The sequence below is a fragment of the Oryx dammah genome, unplaced genomic scaffold (genome assembly GCF_014754425.2).
Source record: "Oryx dammah isolate SB20612 unplaced genomic scaffold, SCBI_Odam_1.1 HiC_scaffold_2, whole genome shotgun sequence".
NCBI classification, from domain to species: Eukaryota; Metazoa; Chordata; class Mammalia; order Artiodactyla; family Bovidae; genus Oryx; species Oryx dammah.
The window spans coordinates 171,618,000-171,638,148 of record NW_024070186.1 but is presented as its reverse complement, the minus strand read 5'-3'; the positions used below and the strand labels follow the sequence as shown (position 1 = coordinate 171,638,148).

Below are 20,149 nucleotides of genomic sequence, written 5' to 3'. Positions count from 1 at the left end.
AATTTTAAAATCTTCCCACTATCCTAGAGGCAGACAGGGTCGGTCCCACAGGTGAAGGGGCTGAGGCTCCAAACTTAACCCGGGGCCCTCCCATCCCCCATTCCGTCGGTCGCTGGACTTGTGCACACCTGTTGGGTTCGTTTATCTAGATAAATTCCTGGAATTGCTGACCCACAGTATTCGGGAAGTTCGGGATGACACTTGCGCCAGGGGGAAAGGGGATTATATGCAGACATCACCGCACTTTCTGGGGCTCCGGGACCCCCGCCCCCGCTGCCCTGGGTGGCCGTCCTGAGTGCGTCGCCACCTCGCCTCGCTTCACCCCTCCGCGCCCCACCCCCGTCGCCCGGCCGGACCTTGCCCCCGGCCTCGCAATCCAAGAACTCGAATCCCCGCCCCTTCCCCCGGCCGGAACGCGGCCGAGGAAGCCGTCCTCGGACCCCGACAGTCCGACAGACAGACCAACAGACGGACGACGCCCGATGGCCGGGCAAGGCGAGCCCTGCGCGGGCCCGGGGGTGAGTGTCCCCACCCCGCTGCACTTCTTCTCCGGCTGGCTCGAGAGATCTCTTGGACAGATCTCTCTCGGGCTGCGATACAGGGGAGGGGCGGACCCCCGGGAGGGTGACAGATCTGCCAGACTAACAGCAGGGCTGGGCGATCTCCTTAACCAAGCTGTTCCCCAAAGAGACCAACCCTGTGAAAGGGGCCTCTAGACACCCCCAGCTACGGGACTCCCCACGTCTCTGGTTCCTGCCTCAGCAGAAGACTCTAGTGGGAGGGTGGGTGGCAGTGGTGTAGAAGGGAAGAATTAAAGCACCCCTGTTTTCTGAAATTCACATTCACACTTCTCCTGTTAGGAAAGGCCACCAGAAGTAAGAAGTACAGATGGAGACCTCTGGTAGAACAAGCTTCGGGGTTAGCCAGGCCAGCGTGGAGTCAGCTTTGTCCCTTCCTATTTGTGTGGGCCTAAAAGAGCCTGTTACCTTCCCAGCTTCTGAGTTTCCTGGTCTATGAAATGGGAACAGTAATACCTGCCTCCTAGAGTAGTTATAGGGCTTGCCTGGTGGCTCAGTAGTCAAGAATCCACCTGCCAAGGCAGGTGACATGAGTTCGATCCCTGGCTTGGGAAGATCCCCTGGCGAAGGGAATGGCTATCCACTCCAGAATTGTTGCCTGGAGAATCCCATGGACAGAGGAGCCTGGCGGGCTACAGTCATGGGGTCACAAAGTGTCAGACATGAGTTAGCTACCAACCAACAACAGCAGAGTGGTCTTAAGTCTGTGCCCAGCACTCATCATGGATCCCAGGTCTCCTAGATTCTGGGACCCAACTGCCTTGGTTCAGATCCCAGCACCACCCCCGTCCAGTTGGGTGAGGTCAGCGGAGTTACTCAGCTATGAAGTACTCTAGGGACGACAGAGGATGAGATGGTTGGATGGCATCACCGACTCAATGGACATGAGTTTGAGCAAAGTCTGGGAGATAGTGAAGGACAGGGAAGCCTGGCATGCTGCAGTCCATGGGGTTGCAAAGAGTTGGACATGACTCAGTGACCGAACAACAACAAAAAGTGCTTAGCACATTTTTCGTGTAAATATTGGGGGGCCAAAGAGTTGCCTGGCCCCCCAAGTGGTGAGTTTGGGACCCCTGCATTGTACCATCATAAGGGTCACCCTGGTGTTCCCTCAGGTCTGGAACCAGACGGAGCCCGAGCCTGCCGCTGCCCGCTTGCTGAGCCTGTGCTTCCTGAAAACAGCAGGGGTCTGGGTGCCCCCCATGTACCTCTGGGTCCTTGGCCCCATCCACCTCCTCTACATCCACCGCCATGACAAGGGCTACATTCAAATGTCCCGCCTCTTCAAGGCCAAGATGGTAGCCCCTTCCTCTGGGAGCCTACAATGGTCAGGGGGTGGGGGAGCAGGCCAGAATCAGGGAGAGACCCCAAAGTGGACATGTGGGACCCTGTTAATCAAATAGAGCAATACCCAGAGGCTGCAGAGGGAAACTCAGTGGCATAGACGCTCTCAAACCAATCATCTCAGATAATAAAAACCGTACATCCCAAACACACCCGCAGACACCCCCACACACCCAGACGAGCTTATGGCCACCACAGCCTGGCATTCCCCAAAGTGTGCGGTGTACACTCCTGAGACACACACGGTGATTTTAGAGCCACACCAGGATGCACCTTTTAAATGTTAACACTTAGGCATTGATTTTTGTGTTTCCCCCCGCCGGGCAGTACTAAAGAACACTCTTAAAATTGGTGTGTAGTCCAGTGTTAGAAAAACACTGGCATTCCAAATGTGAGCATCTCTGCTCATTCTCCTGTTCCCCAAACCTCTAGAAGCGCGCCCTCCATGGTTCATTTACTCCCACACCACCTTGTAAATGTTTGACCTCTTGCCAACCACCTCTCCAGGGTCAGCACACTCTTCCTTAAAGGGCCAGAGAGTATCAGTACTTGTCTGAGATCCCAAGGATGTGTGGTCTCTGTCTCAACTACTCAGTTCTGCTCTTGCAGCTGTAAAGCAGCCACAGACGACAAACAGTGAACAAGTAGACATCACTGTGTTTCAGTAAAACTTTATTTATAGTTACAGAAATTTGCACTTCATATCAATTTCACGTATGGCATATTAGGCTTTTTAAAGTTTCGTTCAATGAGTAAACAATGGGAAACCCAGTCTTAGTTCCGAGGTGATACAACAGACAAGAGGCCAAACTCAGACCGCAGATGGTACTTTTGACTCCTGCTTAAGACTAACTGACATGTTCGGTGGTTTCTCCGAGGCTCCCAGGTCTGCGTGTGCATGCTGTCTCCCCTTCTTGATTTCTCTTGTCCAAAAGAGAGACCGATTTGACTGATGGCAGCTCGGTCAAAGAAGGCCTGGAAACGTATCAGTCCCAACAGAGTTCCTCCTTGATTTAACAGTAGGGATGGAAAGAGACTTAAAGAGGGTATAACTCTTTCCCCTGGAGAGTAAATAGCTTTTCATGCTGTGCCTTCATCCCCGAAGCAGCCTCCTCTGCATTGTGGGAGCACCACTGGCATTTTGGAAACCACCGACGTCATTTGTATGGTGCATTACGTATGTGACAGTTACAGGTCAAGCTTGAGCTGCATCACCCCTTACAGCATTTTTCTTTCCCGTCGGCCCTGTTAAGTGGTCACGCTGGTACATTACAGTGCCCTACCCGGGGCCACTGTCCAGTTGGCAGGGACTGGCAGAAAGGTTGCCATCTTTCTTTCTCCCATCAGCCTTATCCCAGCCTGTTTCCCCAGGTGCTTGGGTTCGCCCTCATAATCCTGTGCACCTCCAGCGTGTCTGTGACTCTTTGGAGAATCCAGCAGGGAATGCCCCAGGCCCTCGAGTTCCTCATACACCCCACCGTGTGGCTCACCACAGTGGTGAGTCGCGGCCCAGACCTGCTGGCTTGCTCCTGGCTGCTGCTTCTCCTGCCCCGGTGGAGGGGTGGGGCAGAGGGGGCACTCTCCCGACCCTCTCCTCCCCCAGCCTCCCCAACCCCCGGCCCACCTCCCACCCAACCCTCTTGTCCAGAGCTTCGCCGTGTTCCTGATCCATACCGAGAGAAAGAAGGGCGTCCAGGCGTCTGGGGTGCTCTTCGGGTACTGGCTACTCTGCTTTCTCTTCCCAGCCGCCAGCGCCACCCAGCAGGCCTCGCAAGGGGTAAGTGGAGGCCTGGGTCACCCGGGAACCAGTATGGTGGTTTCAGGCCTTGGGTCCCATCCATCCTCCTCCCGCTTCCACCACGGCTTATTCTCTCCGTAGGGTCACACACTTCGCAAGCACTGAAACTCAAGCACACACACAGGCATTTCACATAGATGTTCTCATCACCCCATACCTTTTTATCAACAGAAATTCTTATTGTCTTACACACTCAAGTCACACACTTCACTTGCACACACTTGTATGCCCCCATTCACACACCGGGCTTCCCTGGTGGCTCAGACGGTCAAGAATCTGCCTGCAATGCAGGAGACCTAGGTTCAATCCCTAGGTGGGAAAGGTCCCTTGGAGAAGGAAATGGCAACCCACTCTAGTATTCTTGTCTGGAGAATTCCATCGACAGAGGAGCCTGGCGGGCTACAGTCTATGGAGCTGCAGAGAGCTGGACACCAGTGAGCAACTAACACTTTTCACTTCACTTTTTTTCATTCGTGTATCACACAACCACAGACTCCAAAACATCACATACACACACATACACTCGCCTGCACTCACACTTGCCGCCATCCAGTTGTGTCTATGCTTTCAAGCTCCTACAGGACTTGTGCACAAATGTCCCACACTCATACACACACACACACTGCATGGGCACCGACACACTGTTGGTTCAAAACCTCAGAGGTTCCTGGGTGAAATGAGAAACCAACCCAAGACCTGGAGGGCCAAGAGAGGCCAAAGAAACAGGCCGCCACCGCAGTTGGAAGGTGACGATTCTCATAAGCAAGGGAACTTACGTATGATGCTTGTCTTGGCCGCTGCAAAATACACTGATCTCTGCACCTGCCTGCCAGAAACTTAACAGTTTATAGAGGTTTTAACAGGGTTCAGTCATATGTGCCATCCAGTGGATCTCACCAACACATTGCTCTTTCAAGGTGGCATCCTTGAAGTAGTTCCTAGTGCAGGAACAGTGTGGCCAGAATGCACACTTCAAGGACTGGAGTGGCTAGTGAGGGTGAGGAGCCTCTGGGTCCAGCTCCCAGGTCAGCCAGGGGTCACGTCCTCTGGATGACCTCCTCTGGCACACAGCTGTGTTCATTCTGACACCACCTAAGTGCGTGTCTCCCCTCATTCTCCACCTTCACCCGTGCCCTCATGCATCTGTATTTACACACTTATTTTGCACACTCACCTGTATTTCCACGTTAGGGGGCGTGATCTGCAAAGAGAAAAATCTATAACCTCGACCAGGATTTTTCAACCTCAGTACCCTTTACCTACTTCTCTCTTGGGTGGGGGCGGAGAGGAGCTGTCCCATGTGTTGTGGGATGTTGAATAGCACCCCTGCTCTCCACCCACTGGATGCCAGTAGTACCACCCCATTACTGTAATCTGACACGTCCCCCCGACAATGGTAAATGTCCCCTGGGGACAAAGTCACCCCCAGTTGAAAACCGCTTGCATGGCTGGTACGCTCACCCAAGACGTCTGATCGGGAAACTGATCAGAGTCTGCTGGTCACCATTTCATATGATTACTCCCTCCGGCTCCTGAAAGAAGAAGGCAGAGAAACACTTTCTGTCCTGAAGGACAGATTTTTAACAAAGCAACTTTTGTAACTAATGGGAATAGCCCCCAGGCCCTCCACTGATTTACCAGAGGGTAGCTTTCTACAGTTGACTTAGCAGCTAGCTGTTTGGAACACAGCATAGAAAGACTACTACTGGGACCATATATGCTCTGGAGCTCCATGTGCAAGGCCCTGTGGCAAGCACTTAATGTCATGAATTCAGTGAAGATCTGAATGATCCCATTTTAAAGATGAGGAACCCTAAGCCTTAGAGAAGTGAACGACTTCCTCTAGGTCACCCGGGACTGCAGAGCCAAAGTCCATCTCACCCAAATTCAGGACAACCTTTCTGACAGAAACGATAGTAAAAATGACACTATGGGGAGTAATGTAGCTGCACTATCAAATTGTCTACTATCTGTCCCCCAAAACGAAACCAAAAACAGGGAAGGAAAAAATCCAATAGAGAAATTGTGATCTGAAACTTGGGCTCTTGTTTAAAAACATAAAAACTCAGTTCACACTGGCTCAAGGAGGAAGAGTCCAAGGGTATCTATTAGCTCACATACCTGGGACCTGCTAGTAGGCGTAGCTGGCTCAGACATTCAGAGAACTCAGCTAGAGCTGCATTTCTGCCTGTATCTTGGCTCTCGCCTCTTGGCTTCACTCTCCAATGGCATGGCAAGGAGAGCCCCAATTATTCCAGGCTTTCGCTTCACAGATACAGCAAACCTGGAAGATCTCCTGATGGGTCCAGCTCTCGTTGGTCCAGCGTAGGTCCTGCATCTATTCCTAGCCCAAGCACGGTAGCCAGGGACTAGAACATGCTCATTGGTCAGGCCTCCATCATCTGCCTGCCCCACCCCCACCCCAGGATGGAATCAGCTCTACATAAACCTCATACATGAGCATGGGGGGAAGAGTTAGGGTGCTCAGGCCAGAAAGGGCAGGGGGTGCAAAAGCAATTATGGCAGGGCAGCAAGAGCTCGTGATCTGGAGCAGATCATTTGTGTGGCCTTGAGCAAGGTACTGTCACTTCTCTGAGCCTTGGTTTCCCAATGAGTAACACAGAGCAAGTAAACCCCAGCTGGGGCAGGGTGGGGAGGGACTTGACGAGACAGTGTGTGTCAAGACTCCAGCATGTGCCCGAGGCAGAGTGAATGCTCCCTGAAACCAGCTCCCTTCTTAAACAAGAGAACGCTGGCCACGGACTGGGACGGGAGATTGGGGGGTGGGGTTCCTTTGTTGCCCAGGGAGAAGGACAAAGTGTCCTTCAATTTGTGTCCTGGTGGCTAAGGCCAGTGGTCACCTAAGGGCACACACCCTGCCTGCCATTTGTCTGGACAGAATCTGTGTAAGCCGAGTGTTTTCAAGGCGAGGAAGGCTGGGGGCTCTGACTCTCAAACCTGGTGGCTCCAGCCCCCAGCTGGGCACTGCTCCCAGCATCAAAAACCCCGTCCCACCTCTGTCCCTTCTCCCCTTCCTGACACTTTCCCCAGTCTCTGCTTCTCCTAAGCCCCGACTCAGTGAGACTTCTGCTTTCTCTCCCACAGGACTTCCAGAGCGACCCTTTCCACCACCTGTCACCCTACCTGTACTTGTCTCTGGTGATGGCGCAGTTTGCACTGTCTTGCCTCGCTGATCAACCCCCGCTTTTCCCGAAAAGGCCCCCACAGGCTGTAAGTCACCACGTCTCCAACCAATGCCTTGCTTGTCCCTGTTCCTCTTCTGGTCCTCGGTGCCCCCCAAGTGATGGAAGGAAGTTAAATTAAAGCACAGGCCTTTAAATTTTTTTATTATTATTCATTCAGCCAAAACCGTGTTACATATCATCTCTATGCCACAGGTTGGCCAACTCTTTCCATCCGAGATAGAAAATATTCTGGGCTTTGTGGGCCATATGGTCTCTGTATGGCAGCTACGGAGGTCAGGTTTTGCAAAAAGCAGACAGACTATATGTCAACAAAGGAACATGGCTGTGTTCCAATAAAACTTTATTCGCAGAGAAAAACAGTGGGCTGGATTTGGCTTGGGGGCTGTAGTTTGCCAACCTATTCTGTGCACCAGCTCAGTACTGAGGATCTTTGGTAAAAAGTGATGTCTCTGTCCTCATGTGACTAATACCCAATACAGCTACTGCTAAGTCACTTCAGTCGTGTCCAACTCTGTGCGACCCCATAGACAGCAACCCACCAGGCTCCCTGGTCCCTGGGATTCTCTAGGCAAGAACACTGGAGTGGGTTGCCATTTCCTTCTCCAGTGCATGAAAGTGAAAAGTGAAAGTGAAGTCGCTTAGTCATACCCGACTCTTAGCGACCCCATGGACCGCAGCCTACCAGGCTCCTCCATCCATAGGATTTTCCAGGCAAGAGTATTGGAGTGGGGTGCCATTGCCTTCTCCAATAGGGGAACCATTAATCACACAATTACACAAATGTGTGGAAAATTACAACTCATCATCATAAAAATTCAGGATTAAAGTGACTTGCTCAATAGAAGTGCTCCATAGGAGAAGTTCATGGTCCATAAGAGTTTACAGCAGATAACACTGTGAAATCTGGAAAGAATTCTCTGAGAAAAAGACAGTTGAGTGGAGATCATCTAAAACGATGCTCAACAGTTTGAATACTTAAGTTAAAACTGTAACAGGACTTTGTCCAATAAGTAGCAGAAAAAAATTAAAATTGATAACACACGTTGATGGCAAAGATGTGGTGCAATGAACATTCTCATGCCCTATTGGTGAAGAGTTTAAATCTGTGCAGTCTTCCTGGAGCCTGGTAAAATCTGGTAAAATCTCACCTCTTCTTCACCTCCTTGTCACATTCACTGAAGGATATTGTTGAAAACATTGCTTGTGTCATGCATGGTCCTTGCTTTGAGAACTTCTTGGTCTCAGTATTAATAAAGTTGTTCTGAGCAACTGTTAGTTCTTACCTAGGCACTTTCACCGAAAAAACAAGAGAGTTCCAGAAAAACATCTATTTCTGCTTTATTGACTATGCCAAAGCCTTTGACTGTGTGGATCACAATAAACTGTGGAAAATTCTGAAAGAGATGGGAATACCAGACCACCTGAGCTGCCTCTTGAGAAACCTGTATGCAAGTCAGGAAGCAGCAGTTAGAACTGGACATGGAACAACAGACTGGTTCCAAATAGGAAAAGGAGTACGTCAAGGCTGTATATTGTCACCCTGCTTATTTAACTTATATGCAGAGTACATCATGAGAAACGCTGGGCTGGAGGAAGCACAAGCTGGAATCAAGATTGCTGGGAGAAATATCAATAACCTCAGATATGCAAATGAAACCACTCTTATGGCAGAAAGTGAAGAAGAACTAAAGAGCCTCTTGATGAAAGTGAAAGAGGAGAGTGAAAAAGTTGGCTGAAGGCTCAACATTCAGAAAACTAAGATCATGGCATCCGGTCCCATCACTTCATGGGAAATAGATGGGCAAACAGTGGAAACAGTGTCAGACTTTATTTTTGGGGGCTCCAAAATCACTGTAGATGGTGATTGCAGCCATGAAATTAAAGGACACTTACTCCTTGGAAGGAAAGTTATGACCAACCTAGACAGCATATTAAAAAGCAGAGACATCACTTTGCCAACAAAGGTCTGTCTAGTCAAGGCTATGGTTTTTCCAGTGGTCATGTATGGATGTGAGGGTTGGACTATAAAGAAAGCTGAGCACCGAAGAATTGATGCTTTTGAACTGTGGTGTTGGAGAAGACTCTTGAGAGTCCCTTGGACTGCAAGGAGATCCAACCAGTCCATCCTAAAGGAGATCAGTCCTGGGTGTTCACTGGAAGGACTGATGTTGAAGCTGAAACTCCAATACTTTGGCCACCTGATGTGAAGAGCTGACTCATTGGAAAAGACCCTGATGCTGGGAAAGATTGAGGGCAGGAGGAGAAGGGGATGACAGAAGATGAGATGGTTGAATGGCATCACCAATTCAATGGACATGGGTTTGGGTGGACTCTGGGAGTTGGTAATGGACAGGGAGGCCTGGTATGCTGCAATTCATGGGGTTGCAAAGAGTCGGACATGACTGAGCAACTAAACTGAACTGAGGCACTTTCAGTCCTGTGACCAAATCCCTTTTTGTCTTGCCTGCTAGGAAGCACCAAGCCCTTTGGTATCTACTGTGGTTAAGGATCGGAGAAGGACATGGCAACCCACTCCAGTGTTCTTGCCTAGAGAATCCCGTGGACAGAGGAGCCTGGTGGGCTGCTGTCCAGGAGGTCGCACAGAGTCAGACATGACTGAAGCAACTTAGCATGCATGCATGCACTGGAGAAGGAAATGGCAACCCACTCCAGTGTTCTTGCCTGGAGAATCCCAGGGATGGTGGAGCCTGGTGGGCTGCCATCTATGGGGTTGCACAGAGTCGACACGACTGAAGTGACTTAACAGCAGCAGCAGCAGTGGTGACGTATACAGGACATCTCAGTCTGGTTTTCAGTATTGAGCTTGTTGTCAATTCATTCTGTCTTCCTGCCCTTAGTTCTGCTTGCCACATACTGGCCATGGATTATGAGACCAAGTCCTCCCACTGCTCAATCTTTTGTCTTTGCAGAATCCATGTCCTAAGGCTGGGGCCTCCTTCCCCTCCAAGGCCATGTTCTGGTGGGTTTCCGGGTAAGTAAAGTAGCAGGGAAGGGGCCAGGGGTGGGGGTGGGGGGTGCCCCCACCCACCTACATGTGCCGCTCTTATTTGTTACCACAGCTCTTTCCCAAGGAGATTTCCCCAAGCCTACCAAAGTCATCCATCCCAGCCTGGGTGCTGGGATTTTAGTGTGTCCACCATCCATATCCCATTGCCACTCACTCACTGGAGTGAGATTGGAGTCCTGGCTCTGTCTCTTAGCTGGCAACATCACAAGCATTTAGTCTCAGTTTTCCCCTCTGTAAAATGGGAACAACTCTACCTTCATTAAATGTAAAGTGCTTAGTGCTTGTATATAGAAGGCACTCAATAAAATCATATCTCTATCTAGTCCTTCCACCAACAGAGTAGGTGTTTAATAAGCACCTACTATCTGCCAAGCACCAAGGGTGAGGAGGCAAAAGACCAAATCTTTACTCACTAGAGGCTCCCAGGCTGGTGGAGAAGATGTTTCTCCAGGATTAGCACACCAGGCATGGAGGACGTACCTACTTCCTGGACCCTCTCTTGACCACACTGCCATCAGATCATACTTGAATTCCGTCTCCACCACTTCCTGGCTGTGTGACCTTGGGCAAGCTACTTAACCTCTCTGTGCTTCAGTCTTGCACTTGTGAAATGAGGATCATATAGCATCTACCTCACAGGGTTGAGGATTAAATGAAATGAGGTTTCTGAAGCACTTAGAACAGAATCTGGCCCATAAAAAGTTTTATATAAAGTGGTTGTTAAATAAATGAAGGATAGACGACTATGAGGGTTTTCTAGGTGGCTCAGATGGTAAAGAATCTTCCTGCAGTGCAGGAGACAGGTTCGATCCCTCTGTTGGGAGGATCCCCTGGAGAAGGGAATGGCAACCCACTCCAGTATTCTTGCCTGGAGAATCCCATGGACAAGAGGAGCCTAGAGGGCTACAGTGCATGGGGTCACAAAGAGTCAGACAAGATTAAGCAACTAAACAACAACGAAGACTACTCCGAGGGTATGGAATTGGTGGAGGGTATGAAATTGGTGAAAAGAGCCTGGAAGTTTGCTAAACATCTCTGAAGAGAACCTAGCCTGCTCTTTACCAAATGCAGGCATTTATGGGCCATTCCTCAAGCTTTTTGCCTTATTTGGGTATCACTTATACTCAATGTACTTAATGTTTTTTCTTTAGATTAATTTGCTTTCTCTACTTTGTGTGTGTGTGCTTAGTCACTCAGTTGTGTCTGACTCTTTGTGACCTCATGGACTACAGCCCACCAGGCTCCTCTGTCCATGGGATTCTCCAGGCAAGAATACTGGAGTGGGTTGCCATTTCCGTCTCCTTTCTCTACTTTAGTAACCTTTTATAAGGGAAACTTTCTATCACTACCAAGATCACAAAAATCTAGAATCCCTTGCCATGTAGAATGCTAAAAGTAGTTTCAGTGAAAAACAAATATTATGAATAATTTCTGGATTCAAACTGTTGCTTGCCTGAGTTTACTCTGTATTAGAAAAAGGAACTTGAAAAGGAGCTCAAGACCAGCTCCAAACAAGGCCTCCTTGGTGTCACAAGAAAGATGAGAGACCTAAAAGGGAAAAAAAAAAATTCCTGCTGTGGAAGTCTGCAGTAGTTAATTTCTTTTCTTTATGGCCTGCAGGCCTATTTGCCCCAAGGTATATGGGATCTTAGTCCCCTGACCAGGGCTCAAACGCATATCTTCTGCATTGGAAGGTGGATTCCTAAATTCCTAACCACCAGGGAAGTTAACTTCTTGTGTATGCATGTTGGTTTGAAAACTGGCCTCAGTTAACCAAGGTCAAGGAGAGACAGAAGAGGCAGCCACTCCAGGCTGGAAGGAGGCAGGGTTAACAACAAGCCAGGGATCTTACATACGAGGCTTGTCTTGGGCCCTGCAAGCTGAGTACATCTCACTGGACTCCCTAGAGTTTACAGAGAAGCCTTAACAGGGTTCAGACATGTACACCATCCAGATAGTCTAACACTTACTCTCAAAGTAGCTCCTAATGTGGGAACAGTGGGCAGAACGTACATTCCAAGGACAGGGGAAGGAGGAGCCTCAGATTGCCCGGGTCCAGGTCATAGGTCCACCAGTGGCCACATCCTCTTGATGACCTCCTTCAACAGTGCACCAACTACAGTCATCTCATATAGCAGTCCCAAGCGCGAGAAAACATTCTCATTTTAAGGTGAGAAAATTGAGGTCCATTGCTGGGAAGTGACTTGCCCAGGGTCACAACACTGAAAAGTGGTGATTTTATTTGACAAATCTTGTGCCTGGAGCCTGCTAGTGGTAAAGAACCTGCCTGCCAATGCAGGCGACATAAGAGATGCAGGTTTGATCCCTGGGTCAGGAAGATTCCCTGGCAACCCAATCCAGCATTCTTGCCTGGAAAATCTCATGGACAGGGGAGCCTGGCAGGCTACAGTCCAGGGGTCACAAAAGAGTCGAACACAACTGAAGCAACTTAGTACCCATGCACACACATGCCCTGAGCTAGGAGGTGATGATAGAAGAGGGAGAATCTTTGTCTCCATGAAACTTATCGCTAATGGAGGAGAAAGACTAAATAAATAATCAGACCAAAAAAAAAGTAAACAATGATCATTGCAGCAAGCATTAGAAAGAAACAGCTCAGGAAACTAAGGGATCTTGCAGTGGGGGAATCTACCTGGACTCAGGTGTGGGGGTCATCAAGTGGGCTTTTAAGGAAATCACGTCCAAGCCAGAGATGAAGGACAAGTGAGAAGTGGCAGGAAGAGTTTTAAACAGAGGGACGTGCATGTGCAAAGGTCCTGAGGCCAGGTGGCTGGAGCAGTGAACCCGGAGGAGAATGAGGAGAAGTTCAATATTCCTCCACTGTAATAGTTTTAAACTCTGGATTTCTGACTCCTAGGGAGGCTTATTTCCCCTGTTACAGGTTACTCCTTGTTTAAGTCACTTACTCTTTCTTGAGCCTCTGTTTTCTTCCTCATCTGTAAAATGGGTCAATAGTAATCTATCCTATAGGCTCATGTGAGAATTAAATGAGAGAATCTTTGTAGACTGGGAAGCGCCTACACTGTTAGTGCAGTTAGATAAATTGCTTTCCTTGTACTGAGGGGCCAGTGGAGGTGCAGAGAGGTGAACAACTTACCAGGGATCACACAGCTACCAAAACAGGACACTGCAGAGGTGGACGTGGGACGGGCTGGCTGTGGTGACCCTCTTTTATAGGTTGGTCTGGAAGGGCTACCGGAGGCCACTGGGGCCAAAAGACCTCTGGTCACTTGGGAGCGAAAACTCCTCTGAAGAACTGGTTTCCCAGCTTGAAAAGGAATGGGCAAGGAACCGCAGTGCCACCCAGCGGTGAGTGTGTGGAAGGGGGGGCGCCTAGCCCGAAGCTGGTCAGCAAAGCCCTTGGTCCCACAAACACCCCCTCCCCTACTATGGGCTGAGTCCCTGAGAAATAAGTTCTCAAATAGGTATAATTAAGCCTGGGTTAAATGTAGCCCTGCCGTCGAGTGGTTGATGACCTGGGACAAGTCGCTTGACCTCACTGGAGCTTGATGTTTCAGGGCACAGACAAAAGTAGCTCTGTGGCAGGGCTGCCAAGGTTCTCTTGCATACTCTAGGACTTCATGGTTATTGTTATGGATGGCTAAATCCCACACATTAGAAGGAGCCAGAGAGACAGAGTCTACTGGCTCATATAGCTGAGAAGGTGGGTCTGGCCTCAGGTGTAGCTGGATTCAGAACTTGCGTGACATTCAGTTCTTTCCCTCCATCTCTAAGCTCAGCTGTTGTCCCGACACTGGTCTCTCCATAAGGCCTGTCCCATGCTAGGCCAACTCAACACCCCCTTCCCCACCATCCACCTAAAAAAAAAAAAAAAATCTCAAGGAAGGACTCTGATTGGCTGGCTGAGTCATGTGCCTGAGAGGCATGGAGGGCAGGCCGCATGATTGGCATCAGAGCCACACAGGGAGGGGAGGGGCTGCTCCCAGAAGGAAGAGTGTGTGTTTTCCAAAAGGGATAAATAATATGACAAGTCGAAACAGCAGCTCTCTCTCACCTCAGGCATATCTTGCTGTACTGCCCCTCCACTCTTAAATGAGTTTTGAGTTCATCCCAATGGTCCCTGGAGGTCTTGTCCACCCTCTCCCAGCTCCGCTCTCCACTGCCAGCGTAAGAATGATTGTCACCCAGTGTTAGAGCTGCAGCAGAAGCATTCTCCAGAACGGTTTGAGAATCTGTGAACAACTGACAGTAAGAAAGCAGAGTGGCAGGGTTATACAGAGATCTGGCTCAGGCATTTTCTGAGCTCACTGTTTATGCACAGGAGAGAACTTCGGTTTTGTTTCTAAAATATGTTGCAACCTTTGCGGGAAGGGTGAGGACGTCATCTTAAGAGGTCACAGACCGATTCGTCTGCTGGCCAAGTCGGGTCACAGGTGTGTTTGGCCAGCATGGGTCTTGCTGTTGTTTGAGGTTTGTGCTTTGTTTTGTTTTGGGGGGTAAGTCACCAACATTTAAGCTGTTGGAGATGTCACAAAAATATGGAATTTGGGTGTCTCTTAAAGTAGAATGGTACTGTTAGGTCGCATCCCTCATGACAGCGGGATGGATCTGGGAAGTGGTTGCCCTGTGGAACAGGGCGTGTGCGCTTCACTTTGCCACAATCTCTACCATTCCCTTTTACATCCCCCAGCTACATCTGGCCCTCACACCCCCTCCCTTGCTCTGTGGTCATTTTTGCACAGATCCACTAAATTGCTTCGGAACCAGACACCAAAGACCAGCCAACAAGTCTAGTGGCTTTCCTGGTGGCTCAGACAGTAAAGAATATGCCTGCAATGCAGGAGACCTGGGTTTGATCCCTGGGTGACGGGGCCAAGGAAAGGCAACATCTTGGGGCTACAGGGATGACCAGGGTAGAGATGTGAGTGCAGGGTTAGAAAAATGGCTGAATTAGAAATACTGCTAGCCTCAGAGGCTGGGGGTAGGGGTAGGCTTCAAGACAGGTAGTAAACTAATATTTCTTTATTTCTTTGCAAGCAGGGTGGTAATGACTGGCTCCTTGTAGCCTTTTGTGCTAAAAATACCAAATTGTCCTAGGACTGCTAGGACTGAGAGTTGTCCTTCCCCTTCATCCTAAGGGGGGCTTCCCTGGTGGCTCAGAGAGTAAAGAATCTGCCTGCTATGCAGGAGACCTGGGTTCAGTCCCCAGGTCGGGAAGACCCCTTAGAGAAGGGAGTGACTACCCACCCCAGTATTCTTGCCTGGAGAATTCCATGGACAGAGGAACCTGGCGAGCCACAGTCCATGGAGTTGCACACGACTGAGCAACTCACACTTTCACACTTTTCATCCAGAGGAGATGCTCAGAAGATTCTTGAGAGGGGAAGGGGGACTGTAGGCCCAGCTTGCGGTGGAGGGGTATTCGCCCCGTTAGCTGTGCTCTGGAAGTATAAAGGCTGACGTTGAGGGGGCAGGGAACGGGGATATCACAAGTCGTCTCTCTGAAGAAAGAGGCCCAGGAACGCCACTGATCCTTAAACTCACTCACGTGGAGGAGGGCTGGGCCGTTTACTCTGCAAGGCAACTGGAAACTCGGCTCTGTGAAAACAGGAGACTAGTTGCACAGCATTCTAGTAAAAGCAACCAGTGGGTTAAGTTGAGTGTCAGGAGGAAATCTGGAGAAGTCAGTCCATTCCCAGGCAGTGGGTGCTTGACTGAGGGCCTGGCAGCCAAACCCTGTTTGGAGGATGGGGATACAACCGAACACAAGACAGCTGAGGCCTCTCGTTCCAGAAAGCTGATTTTTTGGTGGAGGAGACAGATACTTGCAAGTTGAAGTCAATGCTGGGACAAAAATAAGGGTCTGGGATGGGGAAACAGAGCTACTGCAGTTGGAGCCAGCAGGGAAAGTGTCTTTGAGGAGGTGATGCTGAAAGGGAAGTCAAGCTTTGGGCAGAGACATTCCAGATCAAGGGCAGTTTGTGCCAAGGCCTGAGAAAGGTGAGCTGTGGATGTGTCAAGGAGCGGAATGAAAACCAGCCCAGGAAAGAGGACCAGGAGGAAGTGGGGAAGTGGGAGGGGGCCAGGCCACACAAGACTGTGTCTAGAAATGGAGACATTTTATTAAACCGTTGAAGGATTTTATGCAGGGAAAAAAAAAGTCTACCCACTTGGAGTCCTAACAAGACAGATGAGAACAGGAGCTGGAGACAGCATGCCTCTGAGGGTGATGAATGAAATGATTCCATCCGGTCGGCAGGGGTGGGCAGGGATGGCCTTTCTAAGAAGGTAATATCCTTTTGGCATTCAAGACCCAAGTACCCAAATGCGAGTGGCAGGCCATGCCCAGTTCATGATGGAGGCCAAGCCACAGCTCATCAGAGATGCCAAGCTAAACCACAAGCCAGGCCAAGCAGGGAGGGGCAAGACCTTGACTTCGTTCGTGAGGGCTTGGGTACCTACGCTCATCAAGGGCTTTTTTCTTTTTAATTTTTGGGTGAGAGAGGGGGCTCTGTGTGAATTGTGAGTCAAGGTCTGGGGTTCAGGACTTCCCTGGTGGTCCAGTGGTTAAGACTTCCACCTTCCAGTGTAGAGGATGCAGGTTCAATCCCTGCCCAGGGAGCTAGCATCCCAGGTGCCTCCCAGTGAAAAAACCAAAACATGAAACAGAAGCAATGTTGTAACAAATTCATAGAGCCTTTAAAAATTATCTACATTAAAAAAAATCTTCAAAAAAAATTCTAGGCTCAAATCCCTGCTCTGTCCTCCATGTGTGACCTCGGGCACCTGTCACCACCTCTCAGAGCCTCAGTTTCCTCTGAGGTCAAATGGGGACCCTGTGACACCCAGGGGGCAGGGAGGTTGAGAGGAGTTGAGCTTATGTGCGTGAAGGACTGATCCCAGTGCCTGGCCCCGGGTCCCAGCTCTCAGCACCACTGAAGTTCTGATAACCTCATAGGCTGTCAGAGCTGGAAGGGACCCAGAGTGGGGCCAGCTCCATCTTTGCATGAGAACACAGAGGCACAGAGAGGGGAGCAGCCTGCCCAAGGCCACACAGCAACCGCATGGCTGCCAGGCTCTCCCTACGGCCAAAGCCTGCCTCTGGAAGGGCTGTTGGGCCTCCCCGCTCCTCCTGTCGCTTCTTCCCCCGAACCTTTCCTTGATAACCCAGAGCCTGGGATCTTAGACGTCACAGCTGCCAGAGCTTCCATCTATGGTTTCACTCAGACCAGGGGTGCCAGGCTCAGACCTCAGCAGTATTCTAAACTGGTCCTCAACAGAACCACCACAGGGCTGGCTGGGGTGGGCTGACTAAGGGATCAGAAAGTGCTGTGAAGGTTGGGATTGAGTCCCAGCCCTTTCATTTCTCAACCGTGCATCCTTCCCCAGCTTTACCTTCTGAGCCTCAGTTTCCTCATCTGTGAAATGGGGTAACACCCACTCTCTGGGGTCTTTTTCTTAAGGTCACTAATCCCATTCATGAGGGCTGCACCCACATGACCTAATCACCTCCTGGAGGTCTCACCTCCTAATACCATCACACTGGGAATTAGATTCAACATGAATTTGGATGGTGGGCGGGACAGGGGTGGGGACATAAACCTTCAGTCTATTAGAAGAGCCCAGAGCTGATGTCTTCTCTCCCCTAAGGCACACCAAGGCGACGGAATTTAAAAGGAAAGGAAGCCATAACAAAGAGGCCCCAGAGACAGAGACCCTCTTGCCGAAACAGCGGGGGGAGAGGGGCCCGCTGCTGAGGGCCATCTGGCAGATGGGCCGCTCCGCCTTCCTCCTGGGGACCCTCAGCCTCATCGTCAGTGATGTCTTCCGGTTCACGGTGCCCAAGCTCCTCAGGTGGGTCCAGGCCTTGGGTGCCTTGTTGACGCTGGTGTTCCCTGAACAATGTCCTTCCAGGGCCTGGAGGGCCTTCAACCCTCCTTCCACCCCTGCCTGGACCTCTGGCGCTCAAGGCACTGAGGGTGGATGAAAAGGGTGCTGAGGAAGAACAGAAATAAATGAAAAAGTGACTCCCTTTTCCTCGGGGAGGGAAAATGAATGAATATGGCCTGACTGCATCACTTTGCTTTCTCTGTACCACAAAAGTCCCCCAAAGTGAGGGGCTTCAAACCACTTCCTTAGCTTTGATGGTGTGGGGCATCAGTTCATGCTGGGTTCAGCTGGGTGGTTCTTTCCTTGGTGGGTTCAGTCGTGTGTCTGCAGTCACCGAGGTAGTCTCACTGGGACAGCTCATCTCTCCCCTGATGGTCTGTCACCCTCAAAAGGCTGATTTCCAGCTCGTTCACAGGGCTGCTTGGCAGGGTCTCAAGACAAAGCCCTTTTCTCTTGAAGCCGAAGCTGGCTCTACAGCCAGCCCAGATTCAAGGGATGGCATGTTACTTTGCTCAAGCTGCCGTAGCAAAGGACTACAGACTAGATGTCTTGAACAGAAATCCTTTTTCCGGTGCTTATCTTTTCTACTGTCATTTCTTTTTTGTAAAATTGAAGTTTAGTTGATTTATAATTCTGTGTTTCAGATGCACAACTGAGTGATTCAGTTTCATCAGATTCTTTTCCCTTATAGGTTATTATAAACTATTGAGTATAGTTCCCTATTCTGTACAGTGGATCCTTGTTGGTTATTATTATTTTATAATAGTTAGTGTGTAGCTGTTAATCCCAAACTCTTAATTTATTCCTCCCCTCCCCTTTAGTAACGTAGAGTTTGTCTTCTATGTCTGTGAGTCTATTACTGTTTTGTAAGTTCATTTGTATGACTATTTTTGCTTCCACATATAAGTGATAGCATGTATTATCTTTGGCTTACTTCACTGTGTGATAATCTCTAGGTCCATGCATGTTGCTGCAAATAGCCTTATTTCACTCATTTTTATGGCTGAGTAGTATCCATCTTTTTAATCTGTTCATCTGTTGATGGACCCTAGGTTGCTTCCACATCTTAACTATTGTGAATAGTGCAATGAACATTCAGTTCAGTTCAGTTCAGTCGCTCAGTCGTGTCCGACTCTTTGCGACCGCATGAATCACAGCACGCCAGGCCTCCCTGTCCATCACCAACTCCCGGAGTTCACTCAAACTCACGTTCATTGAGTCGGTGATGCTGTCCAGCCATCTCATCCTCTGTCCTCCCCTTCTCCTCCTGCCCCCAATCCCTCCCAGCATCAGAGTCTTTTACAATGAGTCAACTCTTCGCATGAGGTGGCCAAAGTACTGGAGTTTCAGCTTTAGCATCATTCCTTCCAAAGAACACCCAGGGTTGATCTCCTTTAGAATGGACTGGTTGGATCTCCTCGTAGTCCAAGGGACTCTCAAGAGTCTTCTCCAACACCACACTTCAAAAGCATCAATTCTTCAGCACTCAGCTTTCTTCACAGTCCAACTCTCACATCTTACATGACCACTTGAAAAACCATAGCCTTGACTAGACGGACCTTTGTTGGCAAAGTAATGTCTCTGCTTTTGAATATGCTATCTAGGTTGGTCATAACTTTCCTTCCAAGAAATAAGCGTCTTTTAATTTCATGGCTGCAGTCACCATCTGCAGTGATTTTAGAGCCCAAAAAGTAAAGTCTGACACTGTTTCCACTGTTTGCCCATCTATTTCCCATGAAGTGATGGGACCAGATGCCATGATCTTCGTTTTTTGAATGTTGAGCTTTAAGCCAACCTTTTCACTCTCCTCTTTCACTTTCATCAAGAAGCTCTTTAGTTCTTCTTCACTTTCTGCCATAAGGGTGGTATCATCTGCATATCTGAGGTTATTGATATTTCTCCTGGCAATCTTGATACCAGCTTGTGCTTCCTCCAGCCCAGCGTGTCTCATGATGTACTCTGCATATGAGTTAAATAAGCAGGGTGACAATATAGAGTGCATGTATATTTTTGGATGGTGTTAGTAGTAAAGAATCATCCTGCCAAGGCAGGAGACGCAAGAGATGTGGGTTCAGTCCCTGGGTTGGGAGGATCCCCTGGGGTAGGAAATGGTACCCAACTCCTGTATTCTTGCCTGGAAAATTCCATGTAGAGAAGAGGCTGGCAGGCTACACTCCCTGGTGCCTCAAAGAGTTGGACACGACTCAGCCACTGAGCACACGCACACACATCTTTCTGAATTATAATTTTCTCTGGATATACCCAGGAGTGGGGTTGCAGGATCATATGGTAGTTCTATTTTTAGTTTTTAAAGGAACTTCCA

General features: G+C 49.5%; 2 protein-coding genes across 2 annotated transcripts in view; both read left to right on the top strand.

The window, feature by feature from the left end:
- Positions 1–482: 482 nt before the first annotated feature.
- Positions 483–2,562, top strand: LOC120882504 (multidrug resistance-associated protein 6-like). The gene is made up of 3 exons (XM_040266511.1): positions 483–518; positions 1,694–1,905; positions 2,532–2,562. Exons 1-3 carry the CDS (start codon positions 483–485, stop codon positions 2,560–2,562), a joined length of 279 nt encoding a protein of 92 aa, XP_040122445.1.
- Positions 2,563–2,947: 385 nt separating this feature from the next.
- LOC120882493 (multidrug resistance-associated protein 6-like) overlaps positions 2,948–20,149 on the top strand; it is a 64,723-nt gene continuing 47,521 nt past the window's right edge. Inside the window, exons 1-7 of the mRNA XM_040266508.1 lie at positions 2,948–2,968; positions 3,294–3,419; positions 3,571–3,699; positions 6,826–6,951; positions 9,857–9,918; positions 13,153–13,284; positions 17,587–17,790. Of these exons, the coding sequence (XP_040122442.1) occupies positions 2,948–2,968; positions 3,294–3,419; positions 3,571–3,699; positions 6,826–6,951; positions 9,857–9,918; positions 13,153–13,284; positions 17,587–17,790 (800 nt within the window). The remainder of the gene's footprint in view (positions 2,969–3,293; positions 3,420–3,570; positions 3,700–6,825; positions 6,952–9,856; positions 9,919–13,152; positions 13,285–17,586; positions 17,791–20,149) is intronic.

Bases quoted from the DNA above. Each gene is read 5' to 3' on its own strand.
- LOC120882504 (XM_040266511.1), top strand. From the start codon at position 483: ATGGCCGGGCAAGGCGAGCCCTGCGCGGGCCCGGGG. The intron at 519-1,693 runs GTGAGTGTCCCC...GTGTTCCCTCAG, and splicing joins AGCCCTGCGCGGGCCCGGGG to GTCTGGAACCAGACGGAGCC. The intron at 1,906-2,531 runs GTCAGGGGGTGG...CTGCTCTTGCAG, and splicing joins TCCTCTGGGAGCCTACAATG to CTGTAAAGCAGCCACAGACG.